The 12,736-nt window shown below is 55.8% G+C and overlaps 1 protein-coding gene across 20 annotated transcripts in view; it reads right to left on the bottom strand.

Annotated features, from left to right (window-relative positions):
- The window catches only part of MAST2 (microtubule associated serine/threonine kinase 2), a 161,476-nt gene that overhangs the window by 21,223 nt on the left and 127,517 nt on the right, over positions 1-12,736 (bottom strand). For all 20 annotated transcript variants that reach the window (XM_020987611.2, XM_020987613.2, XM_020987612.2 and 17 more), the window contains 6 exons: positions 12,368-12,446; positions 9,147-9,301; positions 8,153-8,228; positions 5,424-5,633; positions 3,170-3,271; positions 2,767-2,899 (listed from right to left, as the gene is read on the bottom strand). In XM_020987611.2, the coding sequence (XP_020843270.1) occupies positions 2,767-2,899; positions 3,170-3,271; positions 5,424-5,633; positions 8,153-8,228; positions 9,147-9,301; positions 12,368-12,446 (755 nt within the window). The remainder of the gene's footprint in view (positions 1-2,766; positions 2,900-3,169; positions 3,272-5,423; positions 5,634-8,152; positions 8,229-9,146; positions 9,302-12,367; positions 12,447-12,736) is intronic.

Raw genomic sequence — 12,736 nt, 5'->3', positions numbered from 1 at the left:
TTTCTCCCTGGGCATCTGCTCCTTCCCTGCTGAAAACTAAAACGTGTCGGTCTCCTTCTGTGGACCCTGCCACCCCCCTTCTCTCTCTTTCTCTCCTCCCATCTACAGCCAAGCCTCCAAAAAGTGACTTTCCTAAACTCCAAAGTGTGCCCAGGTCACCCCCCGCCCCTCCAAGATGAAATACTAAATTCTCTGTGTGGCTTTGAAGCCCTTTATAACCTGGTTCCTTCCTGCTCTTCCAGCCTTCTCCCACTTTAGCTTCCTTCTATGCACTCTCTAATGACCATGGCCTCCTAGAAGCTCCTTGAACACAAAACTCCATCTCTCACCTCTGGGCCTTTGCAATGGCTGTCCCCCATGCCTGGAATGCCCTCACTCATCTCCACCTCCTAGTTTTAATGGCTTCCCTCAACACTCAGCTCAAATCCCAGACCCTGTTCCTGGTGTCTAGCACACAGAAGGTGCTTAATACATGCTTGCTGAAAGTCATTCCCCAATTGATAAGTGGTCAAAGGATATGAACAGGTAGTTTTCAGATGAAATGGAAGCCATCTCTAGTCATATGAAAAAATGCTCTAAATCATTATTGGGGTTAGATAAATGCAAATCAAAACAACTCTGAGGTACCACCTCACACTGTCAGATTGGCCAACATGACAAAACAGGAAAATGATAAATGCTGGAGAAGATGTGGGAAAACTGGAACACTAATGCATTGGTGGTGGAGTTGTGAAATGATCCAACCATTGTGGAGAGCAATTTGGAGCTATGCCCAAAGGGCTATAAAACTGTGCATATCCTTTAACCCAGCAATAGCACTTCTAGGGCTGTATCCCAAAGAGATCAAACAAATGGGAAAAGGACCCACATGTACAAAAATATTTATAGCAGCTCTTTTTGTGGTGGCAAAGAACTGGAAATTGAGAGGATGCCCATCAATTGGGGAATGGCTGAACAAGTTGTGGTATATGAATGTAATGGAATACTATTGTGCTATAAGAAATGATGAGCAGGCAGACTTCAGAAAAACCTGAAAAGATCTGTATGGACTGATACTGAATGAAGTGAGCAGAACCAGGAGAAGGCTGTACATAGTAACAGCCATGTTGTGCGATGACTGACGTTGATAGACTTAGCCCTTCTCAGCAATACAAGGATCTAAGATATCTCCAAAGGCCTTGTGATGAAAAATGCTATCCACATCCAAAGAAAGAACTTTGGAGTTTGAATGCAGATCAAAGCATACTATTTGCTGTTTTTTTCCCCTCTGTTGTATTTTGTTCCCTCTTTCTGGTGGTTCCTCCTGTTGGTTCTAATTCTTCCTTACAACATCACTAATCTGAAAATATGTTTAATATGAATACATATATAGAGCCTATATCAGACTGTGTGCCATCTTGGGGAGGGAGGCGGAGAAGGAGGGGGAGAAAATTTAGAACTCAAAATTACACGGAACTGATTGTTGAAAACTAAAACTAAAAATAAATCAATGCTTGCTGACTTGACTTGGCCTTCTGCAAGAAGCCTTTGCTGGGGTCTTCCCTCTTCTCTCTAGATTTATAGCAGGTATTTCTCCCTGAGGGTAAGGGCCGGGTTTTTGCCTTGCCTTGGGTCCCCAGGGCCTGGGACACACAAATGCTCCATGAATGCTTGCTGAAGCAGGACAACTTGGAAGCCAACATATCTAATTTACCATCCCTACACTTTAAACACCAGCAGCCCTATAGAACAGAATCACGTATGCCTGCATAAGGAGGATTCTCAGGCCTGATGACAGACACACGAGCCACTCACTGCTGCCTCCACCTTCCTACTCAGCCCCAGACATGCCCTTGGGGGGCGCCCACCTCAGCCCTGGGCCTTGCGAGCCCTTCCACCTCCCTGGGCTCTCCCCCGATGTCTTCTCCTAGAGTTCCTTGGCAGGATCTTCAGGCTTCCTCCTCCCTCTCACCAGCTGGCCCATTCGACGCCTTAGACTGGATGTGGCCAAGGTCCCTCAAACTCATCATGTACCTTGGTACATGTGCCCCAGTACCTCCCCCAAACCCTCTTGCTTCCAGACGTCGCTATTACTGTGGAGGTGCCACCATCCTCCGTGTCCCTGGGCTCGGGACCTAAGCATCCGCGCCTCCTCACTCCCTCTGCCCCCTGATCCAACCAGATACTGTGCCATCCCCACCTCCAGAAGCTCTCTCCTAACCCAGCCTTTCTTCCCACTCCCCCCGCTGCCGCTCAGACCCTTCTCCAAGACCTCCTGGCTGCAGTCTTGGACCCTTCCAATCCACACTTCACACAACCACCAAAGGGGGCGTGGATGGTGCTGCCTTGGAGTCAGAAAGACCAGAGTGTGAATCCTGCCTCAGACCCGGGGCAAGTCACTTAAACTCAGGGCCTTAGTTTCCTCATCTATAAAATGGGGACGACAGCACCTACTTCCCAACGTTATGTTCTGAGGATCAGGGGAGATACCATGTAAAGCACTATATGACTGCCAGTTATCATTCTTGTGAAGCATCCATGGCTCCCCCTTCCCAACAGGATGACCTATCAACTTCCCTGGGACAGGGGAGGCCTCCCCTATCCTCCCTTCACGTGCTCTGTTACGATCAATCTTGACTTCTTGCCATTTCCTAAGCTCAACACTCCACTTCTCATCTCTGTGCCTTTGCACTGGCTGTGCCTCCTGCCGGGAATGCAGCCCCTCTTCCTTGAAGCCCTCACCACGTCATAATCCCCTGGTTTTGCCTCCTCTGTGCAGACACTCACCTTCCAGGGGATCCCGCGTGAGGCCCAGCTGGCTGATGATATAGCGTGGGATGTCACATTTGATCCCCTGGCCCTCCTTGGCATGCCCTTCAGCAGCCTCCAGCAGATGGTAAAACTCCTCAGGGTCAAACTCCTGGAGGGCCGGGGGGGAAAGAATGAGACACCAGACCCCAAGCACATTTTGGGGCTCGCTGGTCCCAGCCCCAAAAAGAGTAGAGAATGGCAAGTCCCACCTCTCAGGCCTCCCCTGCCCCAAACCACAGGCAGTGCCCAGGGTCACGTCCACCTACGACTGTCTGGGCTGTCCCCGCCTCTCATGTCTTTGCCCAGGCTCTGTGTGACCTTGGCCACGCATGGCGCCTCCCTCCCAGTGTGTGCCCTGGCCTCTTGAAGGGCCCCTCACCAGGCACTCCAGGAGCCGGGCAGGCCGGGCTACAATGATCATCAGTTTCTTCACCAGCTGGGTCACAAAGGCCACCTCTGTGCTCTCTGACCGCTCGTGGGCCTGTGGAGACAAGGATGCTGTCATGGACATGGAAAGCCACTGGGCAGGGCAGGGCAGGGCATGGCAGGGGACAGTGGCCAGTGGGCCACAAGCTCCCTGCTTAGCCCTGGGCTGCCAGCCCCAATGAGGGGCTCTCAGTGACCTACCCAAGGACCCCCACAGGCTCTGGCAGCCAATCCGAGGGGAGGGCAGGGAGAGAGAGGCTGACTTGTGCCTTCAATGCTTTGAGATCCACCACCATCATCGTCATCTCACATTTCTATGGTGTTATAAGATTGGCAAAGCACTTTACAAACTAGGTAGCACAGTGGATAGAGCACCGGCCCTGGAGTTAGGAGGACCTGAGTTTAAATCCGGCCTCAGACATATAACACTTACTAGCTGTGTGACCCTGGGCAAGTCACTTAACCCCATTGCCTAGGCCCCCCCCCAAAAAAAAAGAAAGAAAGAAAGGAAAAATATCTAATTTTAACCTCACAACCACCCTGGAGGTAAGTAGCATTATTATCCCCATTTTATGGGTGAGGAAACTGAGAAAGACAGAGCTGAAGTGACTGACCTCAGGTCATAGAGCTAGTAAGTATCTGACAGGATTTGAACTCAGCTTCAGCACTCTGTCTACTGAGCCCCCCACCTGGTGTTGTCCCTGTTTTACAGGGGAGGCCACTGAGGCTTGAGGTTTACTTGGTACATGCCCAGTTCCAATTCCAAACCTTGTGCTCTTTCCACAACCGGCTGTCAGAAGAGCGGGGCTTGAGCTCCAGCCACATGGCTCCCCAGCTGGGTGACCCAAGCGACCTCCCTTTTCACAGCCTCAGCCACCTCATCCATAAAATGGGGAGAGCCTTGGCCAAGGATCGCAGACACAGAGACCCACCGGGCTCTACCTTCCTTCTACATGGCAGCGACATGTTTCACCCCTAAGTACCTGCAGCCGGAGCCACACCAGCTAATCCTGCCTCATCCCAAGCCCCTTGAGACCCAACGCGCACCAGAGCATCCCCAGGGGCCACATCCTGACCCAGTTGTGAGATGTCACATTGCTCTGTCCCGCCCAGGATTTCCCAATTTCCCTCTAATCTGACTGGAGCTGCTTCAGGGGTGCCATGGGCCAGGCCACACCTGACTCCTCTGGGCTGATACTCAGAACCACAGCCACCCTGGCTCCTCAGAAGCCCTCCCTGGACACCAGCTCCCCGCCAGGGACAGGAGCAGCTACTGGGCCTAGAGAACAGGGGTGAGCACCATGGGAGGGTCTGGGGAAGGCAGCCCTTCCCGTGTGTGTGTGTGTGTGTGTGTGTGTGTGTGTGTGTGTGTGTGTGTGTGTGTGTGTGGTGGGGATGGCAGAAGAGGCATCACGGTGAACACAGACCACAGCCTCTCCAGGCTAACCTGGGCACCACCATGAGGGGGACTGGACCCCTTTCCCCAAACAAAGGGACTAAACTCAAAGACAGTGTTCCAGCTACAGCGGAGCAGGGCACAGGACAGAAGCTCTTTGTCTCCCAGCTCCTCCAAGCTTTGTCCTTCATAATGCAGCAACATGGCACAATCTTTTTTGATGGCCACACCCCATTGCCAACTCCTAGAATGAGCTTGTGGTCCACTGAGGGTCCCAGAGCTTTTTCAGAACAAAGGCTGTTCCCTGGGAAGTGAATCATCCTCATCCATTCCCATCTTAGGAGAATCAGCTCAGGCCTCCAGCCTAACAAGTCCTTTTTGGTGTCATCTGTCATAGGGCCAGGCAGAGCAGAGCCACTTCCCTATGACCTGTCGGAGAGCTATGGATGGCCAGTCGGGTGGGTTAGCCAGTCGGCCAGGTGTCCTGTAGTCTAGCTCACGACTCTCCTGCCCTCCTGGGGAGCCTCTGTCCAGTGCTTGCCTAAGCTCTGGCTCCCTCTCAGGCCCTACACTAGCATGGCTGTCTTTCTCAATATTTCATTGCCATCCTTTAGGTTTGCCAGGGATCAGGGTCAAGATCAGTGACCTCTGAACCCTGGCACGGCCGCTGACTTACCTGTGAGACCTTGGTGAGCAGAGGGTTCCCTTCCTCTCTCTGGCCTCTGGAGAACCAGGCACCCCGCCCTCCAAACCCTCCACCTTATGGCCTGGAGGCCCAAGCAGAGCGAGGCCCCAGGGCCAGGGCACTCACATCATGCAGAAGCTTCTCTAAATTCTCCTGAAGTTCATAGAAGTAGCGGGAGGTGATGAGCCCATCGCGAGACTTGTCCAGGCAGTCCCGGGCCAGCTCAATGACCTGGTGGTGGATGAAGCTCAGGGCCCCGTCCGCCAAGGGCAGCACATTCTCAGCAGCATTCGAGGCTATACACTCTGCCAGCCGTTCCTCCATCTGCGCCGTGGCCTAGGAGCAAAGAGAGCACTTGGGACCACCTAGCATTGGCAGAAGGACAGGCAGGATAGCAAGGAGTGCCAGCGCCAGAAAGGAGAAGCCATAAGGGCAGATGAGGGGTGAGGGTCACCCATCCCAGCTGCACCTGGACAAGGGGCCAGGGCCACACCCGCCACCCCTCCATTTCTCATGGCTGACCCCAGGCCCACCATGCACAGCTCTGTCAGGAAGTGCTAGCTCCCTTCCAGCCACGGCTCCATATCCTGGCTCTACAGGTATGGACAGGGGTTCTCAGCTTGCAGCTGCCATATGACTTTGGGGAGCCTCTGCACACACACAGAGTCAGACCGTCGGCTCCACACAGGCGAGAATGGCTTCCTTCTGTCTCGATGCCAGATGTCCCCAGCAGCCAGCCCAGAGCACCTGCCCGGGCAGCCCCTTCACCCTGAGCCCCTGCTGGCCTCTCTGTAACGTCGCGTGGTGGCTCCTGGGTTCTGCTTCCTGGGCTGCTTCCTCTCAGGTCCCTGAGGAAGGTTCTCGGGTGGGTCACCTCTCTCACTTCCCTCGCTTCAATCTCTTCTGCAGCCTCTCCTTGCCTGGCCGTGAGGAGGCCTCTCCTGGTCCTTCTTAATGCTGGCACCTTCCGTCTGCCAGACTGCCCTACACTTCTGCTATAGCACACAGCTTGTTAATCCCCAGGACCTACCTGGAGGGCTATTCCCAGGTAGTCTTCTACTTAGAACTTTTCAAAGTTACAACTGGGTAAACTGAGGCCACTGGTTCCAGCTCAAACAGATTCTCTGGACCCTGCTTTCCTCCACTGAGGTCTCTCCAGTTCCACACTGCTTAGGCTGTCCAGCAGTGCCCAAAAGTTCCCAAACCAGGGCAGAGGAGAGCCTGGGAGCCACCCTCCTCCCCTGGCCAGCTGGACCAAGGCTGCCTCGGCTTTGCTGGCTGCCACATCGCCCCACTGAGACCCCACCCCCGACTCACCTCGAACTTACAGACCACTGAGGCCCGCCCCCGCCCCAACTCATCTCAAGCTTGCAGACCACTGAAACACCCCCCACCTCTACCTGACCCTTTTCAGGTGTCCTGCTGCCTAAATGAAAGTGGCTGGACCATAGGTGCTACAAGAGATCTATCCTAGCCTTACACCCCACCAATCTGCTGGAAGTCAGAGTTTAGGACCCCATCCCAGGAGGAAGGGCCCGCCATGGGCTTCAGAAGGCATGAGGAGGCCTTCTGAGCAAAGGTCACCCAGTCTCCTCTGTCTGGTCTGCTATCCATGCAGCATCACCCTCAACAGAAGCCCCTCCGCTTGTGCGTGTGCCTGAACCATGGGGTCCTCTCTCTCAGACAGGAGGGCCCAGTTAGGGCGGGGTCCGGGGAGGCAGGAATCCTTTGGGGCTTCCTCTTTCGCCCTGCCCAGCTTGGAGCCTGGAGCCAGACTTCTAGGAACAATGGTGAGAGCTGGGTCCCTGCCTCACCCCGCTTCACCCTGCTTCGCCCTGCCCATCAGAACTGCCCTATCCAATATCCCCCTCGTTCCTCATCTGATCCCCGCAGGGTAAGCACATCCCTTACCCTCCAAAGGCCCAGACTTCAGGCTCTTCACCATCTTGGGCACCTCCTCTGCACAGTCTCTAGCTTATCACTATCCTCTGAAAAATATGGCAGCCAGGGAGGCAAGTCAACCAGCATCAGGGAAGAGCTGAGCAGGAGCATCCTCTCCCTGGTCCGGAAGCCTCAGCCCAAGACTGAATCAGCTTAGATGCTCACTACCTGCATGACCCTGGGCAAATGCCTCAACTTCTGTTTGCCTCAGTTTCCTCCTCTGTAAAAAGGAGATAATAACAGCACCTGCGCCTCCTCGGGTGGTCATGAGGATCAAATGAGTTAACATGTGATAAGTGCTTCAAAGTGCTAGAGAAATGGGAACGATCATTTTGTAACGTTGGTGGGAACACAGCCCTGGCAGATGCGATGATTCTTCCATTATCGCCACCTTCACCATCATCTTGACAAGTCCTTAGGTTTGTCACAGGAGGGAGAACGTAGGCACCACACAGCTGAAGTCCCTGAGGGGTGCCCGATGGCCCCACGTCTCCTCTTCCTGGTCACCAGGAGCCCAGTGTGTGCCCACTGGCCCAAGCTTCTCTGGCTCATCAGCAGAGGATGCTGGCATCGAGAGACCCTGTCCAGTCTTCTCCATCTCTGGACTTCCCGGCTTCTTCCCTGGCCGGCCCTCATGCATGCCTGGACTTCTCTCTCCTCTCCCCTCCGCCTCCTCCCATTTTCTGCGCATAGCCCTTCCCAGCCCCACAGTGATGGCCAGGGCCTTCCCTCTTGACACGAGTGCCCACCGCATTGTCCGTGTCTTAGTCAGACCTAGCTGTCTGCATGCTGTCCCTGTTAGACTGGGAGCTCCCAGAGTGCCCCAGCCCTTAGCACAGTGCCTGGCACACAGTGGTGCTTAATAAACACTTCCTGACTCACGCCCTCCTCAGGCCCCCCAAGCAGCACCTTACCTTGGGGAATCTTTCTTTGTACACATGATTCATCATTATTATTTCACTGTCAAAGGAGACTGGGGAGCGGCCAGGGCTGAAAGAGAAGGCGAAGGTTGTTTTGCCACTGGGCTGTGGGCCATTCAGACTAATGAGGCCAGGGCCTCGCAGCTGCCCTTCCCTTAAGTACACAGACCAGCGTCCAGAGGCGAAACCCATCCTGAGTACAGCAGCCCAGCACCTGGCGGGACGGGAGCAGCAACCCTCCCACTTCTTCCTCCCTGAAGATGGCAAAGGCTGTGGCCTTGGGGTGACTAGATCCATGCCCCCAACCAGGCCAGACCCTTCCTCAGGACAAAGCCAGGCCCGGTCTCAGAGGGCAGGTGCGCACCTGCAGCTCCTCCCCTGACAGTCTGGCTCATAACCCAAGAAAGGTCTTCGCATGAAGAAAAGCCACATTAGCCCCGGAGCAAACCTGCGCCTATAATATATGTATGATACCGTGTGTGCATGCATGTATGTATGCATATCAGTTGCTGAGTGCATGAGAATGTGTGAGATCATGGGTGCGGGTTTAAATGTCCACATGAGTGTGTGGGTCTGTGTATAAGAGTGAATGTATGTACGGATTTGCACCAGGGCATGTGGGGGACTCTGGGACTCCTAGATATGCCTCCCCACCCCCTACCCCATGCACAGGCCCCCACAGACCCTCCATGCCACAGCCAAACGGCAGGACGCACGGGTCACCGAGGTGTCAGATCTCCAGGTCTGGCCCAGAAGCTACACTAAGGCTGACAGCCCCTCGGCCCAAGTCTGACTGTGTTCTGCCTTCCAGTGGGCAGCCAGCCCTGCAGGAGGAAGGGCAGCGAGGAAGAACAAAGCCCAAGCTGACTCACTTCTCCAGGTCCTTCCTCCAGACCCCAGGAGCCACTTGCTTCAAGGAGGCCCAGGAGCGGGTCAGAGAACCTGGGATGAGGCAGGGGCCAGAACCCCAGCCGAAGAGGGCACCCACCTGAGGCTGCGTGAGCGGGGCCTCATGGCTGGCGACCGGCGGCCCTCCTCGTCCGGGACGCTCTCGCTGCTGAAATGCTTCGTCAGGAAGTGCAGCTCGTCCGCCGTGGGCTGGAAGGGCAGCTGGTGCAGCTTCTCCTGGGAGGAGCAGGATGACTGAGGACAAGAACAAGAGAGGTCAGTGCAGGCTCTTCAAGCCCCCAGTCCCCTGCCAGGACGCCAGAGAAGCAGTCCTAGGAAGCCCCTGTCCAAGAGCCCAGACACCTGTCCAGCCTGGGGGCCTCTGAGGCGGAGCACTTACTCGTGAGGCCAAAGTGGAGGAAGGGGACGGGTGATGGGGGAGATAGGCACAAGAGTGGCGCTGGCACCTTCCCAGCAGAACTGCCCTGGCTGCCGTCTCTCTGTGTCCGGCCAGGCCAAGGGTCGGCTGCGGTGCCTGCCCGCCAACAGTCACCCCCACCCTCCCAGCCTTACCCTGGGCAGCATGCCCATTGCAGGGGATTTCCTTTGGCTGCTGGAGGGGGACAGCTGTCCTACGTTGGGGGAGAGGAGAGGGAGACTGGGCGATCATGGCTGCCTGGGATAGGGATATGGCAGTGGCCAATGGAGCCCAGTGGGAAAAGGAGGTATTTTTAGCCTTGGGGCCAAAGGGTCTGCCTTGAAGACCACGGGGAACTCCGAATGCTGCCCAGTAATTCAGGGATCCAAATGACAGGTGAGGGCAGCACCCCTGGGCTGACTTTGCCGATGCCCAGCCCTCTAGGTGCAGGCTTCCCTTCCTCCGCTGCCCCCCAGTCCAAGGGTCGTTATGGCCCTTTCAGCTTCATGAGGGGAAACCAGGAAAGCTGGGCATCCTGCGCTTCTGATCTGAGCCGCCTGAAGCCTCATCATAGTCTAGAGACTGAAGCAACAAGCCCAGTGACAGCCCCAAAGGTCTCCTCTGGCCAATGCTGCCTCTCCCTGGGGTCACAGATTCCACTGCCCCTCCAGGGTCTTGCCTTCAAGGAAGCCCAGGGCCCGGCTCCTCTGGGAACGCTCAAGTCCCGACTGCTCAGGCTGTAGCTCATACGTGGCTTCCTGGGGCCACACCGTGGGGTGGAACAGCCAGGCTGCTCTTCAGTCCACCTTCCCATGGAGCCCAACATCTCTTTCTCTTTTATCAGGAGCCATCATCCTCACAACCATTGCTCCCCCCAGACTGGTGTTCCTCCCTTCTCTAGACTAGCCCACTCAGACGGTGAAGCTGTGGGCCCCAGGCCACAGCAGCCCTGCACCCCCAGGCCACAGGGCCCTGACTATCCTCAGCTGTACACACCGGCCACCCAAACCCTCAGCAGCCTGGGAAGCAGCCCAGTAAGTGGTTTCTTAGGTTCAAGCTTTGACTCAGCTTCTCCAAGGCTGACGTGCGGATGCCAAGCCCAGCACGCATGGGAAATGTGAGGGGGGAGAAGCTAAACAAGGCCTCCCCACGAGGCTCCTTCCAGAGGGTCCCACATGGCTTATACAGGTGTGCAGGGGCCTCAGGCCTGAGCTGTAGGAATGACTCCCCTTCTGCAGCCTCCTGGGCCATTACATTTGGGTTTCCAAACTTCTAAGGGGGGCACAAAGTCAACCCAGGCACTCCCCTTTGGGCCGGACACATTCTCGTGTTACTTCCTAAAGTCAGGTTCTTCTGGGAGACCACAGGCCTCAGGCTGCCTCTGGCTGCACAGAATGCATGTGACCTTCCTGCCTCCCTCTTCCAGACCGCCTTCCTTTCCCCATCTCCTGCCGGGGAGAGGGGCCACATCCCACATCCCACGTTTCTACTACTTGGCTCTGAGAACTCCACTTTCTGCTCTGAAGTCGGTCCCACTCCTTCCTTCACGAGCTGTATTTCTCTTGTGGATCATCCTGGGGTTTCTGTTCCCTAATCTCTGCAGGGCTCCTGGGAGTCTGTCCTTCAGCACTCAAGTCTGAGTTACCTGCTCTCCTATACTTTCATTTGTTCAATGCTCTTCGGTTCCCCTCAAAGGCTTTCCTCATGCTTCCTCCTGCCTTTGTGACCTTCTCTACTGCTCTGCCTGCTTGGGCACTGTCTGCTTTTCTTCTGCCTTCTCTGGTCCCTCTTCTTTCCCCGGCGGAGCTGCCAGGCTTCCTTGGCCTCCTCCCACGGGGAGAAGAGTGGCCCCGCATGTGGGGCTCTGGGCACCAGGTAGGTCTTCCAGCCATCCGCCATCCTCTTTTCCTGTCTGGGATGTCTGTCTGTCTGTCTGTCTTACTCTCTGTCTCTGTCTCTCATTTAATATGTCTAAAGCAGAACTCTGTCCTCTCCAGCTTGCCCTGTCTCAGACTTCCCCAGACTATCCTCACAGGTCCCAGGCCTCGGGGGCCCCCCTCACCCCCAGAGCTAATCACACGGCAGCCCCAGCCCCAGCCCCTCAGCACCTCTCTCCTGAGCTAGGCCACTGGCCTTCCCATTGCTCTCGCTGGTTCAGCTTTTGTCTTTCTCCAGTTCATCCCACACACAGTGCTGAAGGTCACTTTCCTAAAGGTCAAGCCTGACCATGTTACTGTCCTGTTCAAGAACAGGCACAATAGAAGCTAACATTTATAGAGCACCTACCATATGCCAAGCACTGTGCTAAGGGCTTTATAATTATCATCTCATTAGAGCCTCACAACAACCCGGGAAGAAAGTGCTATTAATATCCCCATTTTATAGATGAAGAAACTGAGGCAGAGGTGAAGTGACTTGCCCAGGGTCACACAGCTAGGATGTGCCTAAGGCTGGAGTGTCCTCGACTCTAGGTCCACTGCTCTATCTGCTGCACCGCCCAGCTGCCTTCCCAAGAGGCTCCAGCGGCTCCCTATTGCTTTGACGCCTTCAGTTACGCGTTGAAGCCTTTCCCAGCATGGCTCCCACACACCTCTCCAAGGTTCCCCATGTTCCTCCCACTCTCACTCCCCACATCCCACCCAAAGTAGCATCTCTGCTCCTCCCTCCTCCCCCGAGGCCTGCCCTCCTTCCTTGGCCCCGCCCTGGGTCCCAAGGCTTTCCATGGCCCTGAGGGAATGACCTGTCTCACATTCAGAAAAGCCCAAGCTTGCCTCTCCCCAGAGTGGCCTGCCATCTGCTGCTGAGGGGTGTTACCTCACAGCCACAGCTGAGAAGGCTGCAGGGGTTGGAGAACCCCCCCCCCACCCGGGGCCCTGGGTCTGCAGCTCGGTCTAGGGACTTACGGAGACAGTGGAGCTAGGGGTGTTGGTGCCATAACCAGAGGAGGGAAGAGAGGCCAAGGACCAGCGCCGTCCATCCGTCCTGCGACAGAGACACATCAGTGAGACACCACTTGGGAAGCTCGGGGGCCCAGGGAGCCCTGCCAGCACCCCTGCTCCGTGAGCCTCTGCCCAGGAGGCTCCAGGAAGCCAGGCCTCCCACAGCTCAGTGTGGGGGCCTGGGCACATTGGGCCCTGACTCAAAGACCAGCAGCTAACCAGCAGGATGCTCGGTCTGAATCAGTCCAGACTGCACCAGCACCTCCTGTTCTGTCATGCCCACCACGGGTGGCTCCTGGGGAGGCACCATCGCCACTTGAGGGTCTGCTCCCT

This window comes from Phascolarctos cinereus, unplaced genomic scaffold, assembly GCF_003287225.1.
Source record: "Phascolarctos cinereus isolate Bilbo 61053 unplaced genomic scaffold, phaCin_HiC Scaffold_5;HRSCAF=322, whole genome shotgun sequence".
Lineage (NCBI taxonomy): Eukaryota > Metazoa > Chordata > Mammalia > Diprotodontia > Phascolarctidae > Phascolarctos > Phascolarctos cinereus.
Note: the sequence above shows the minus strand (reverse complement) of the source record. Positions and strands in the feature narration are given on the sequence as shown.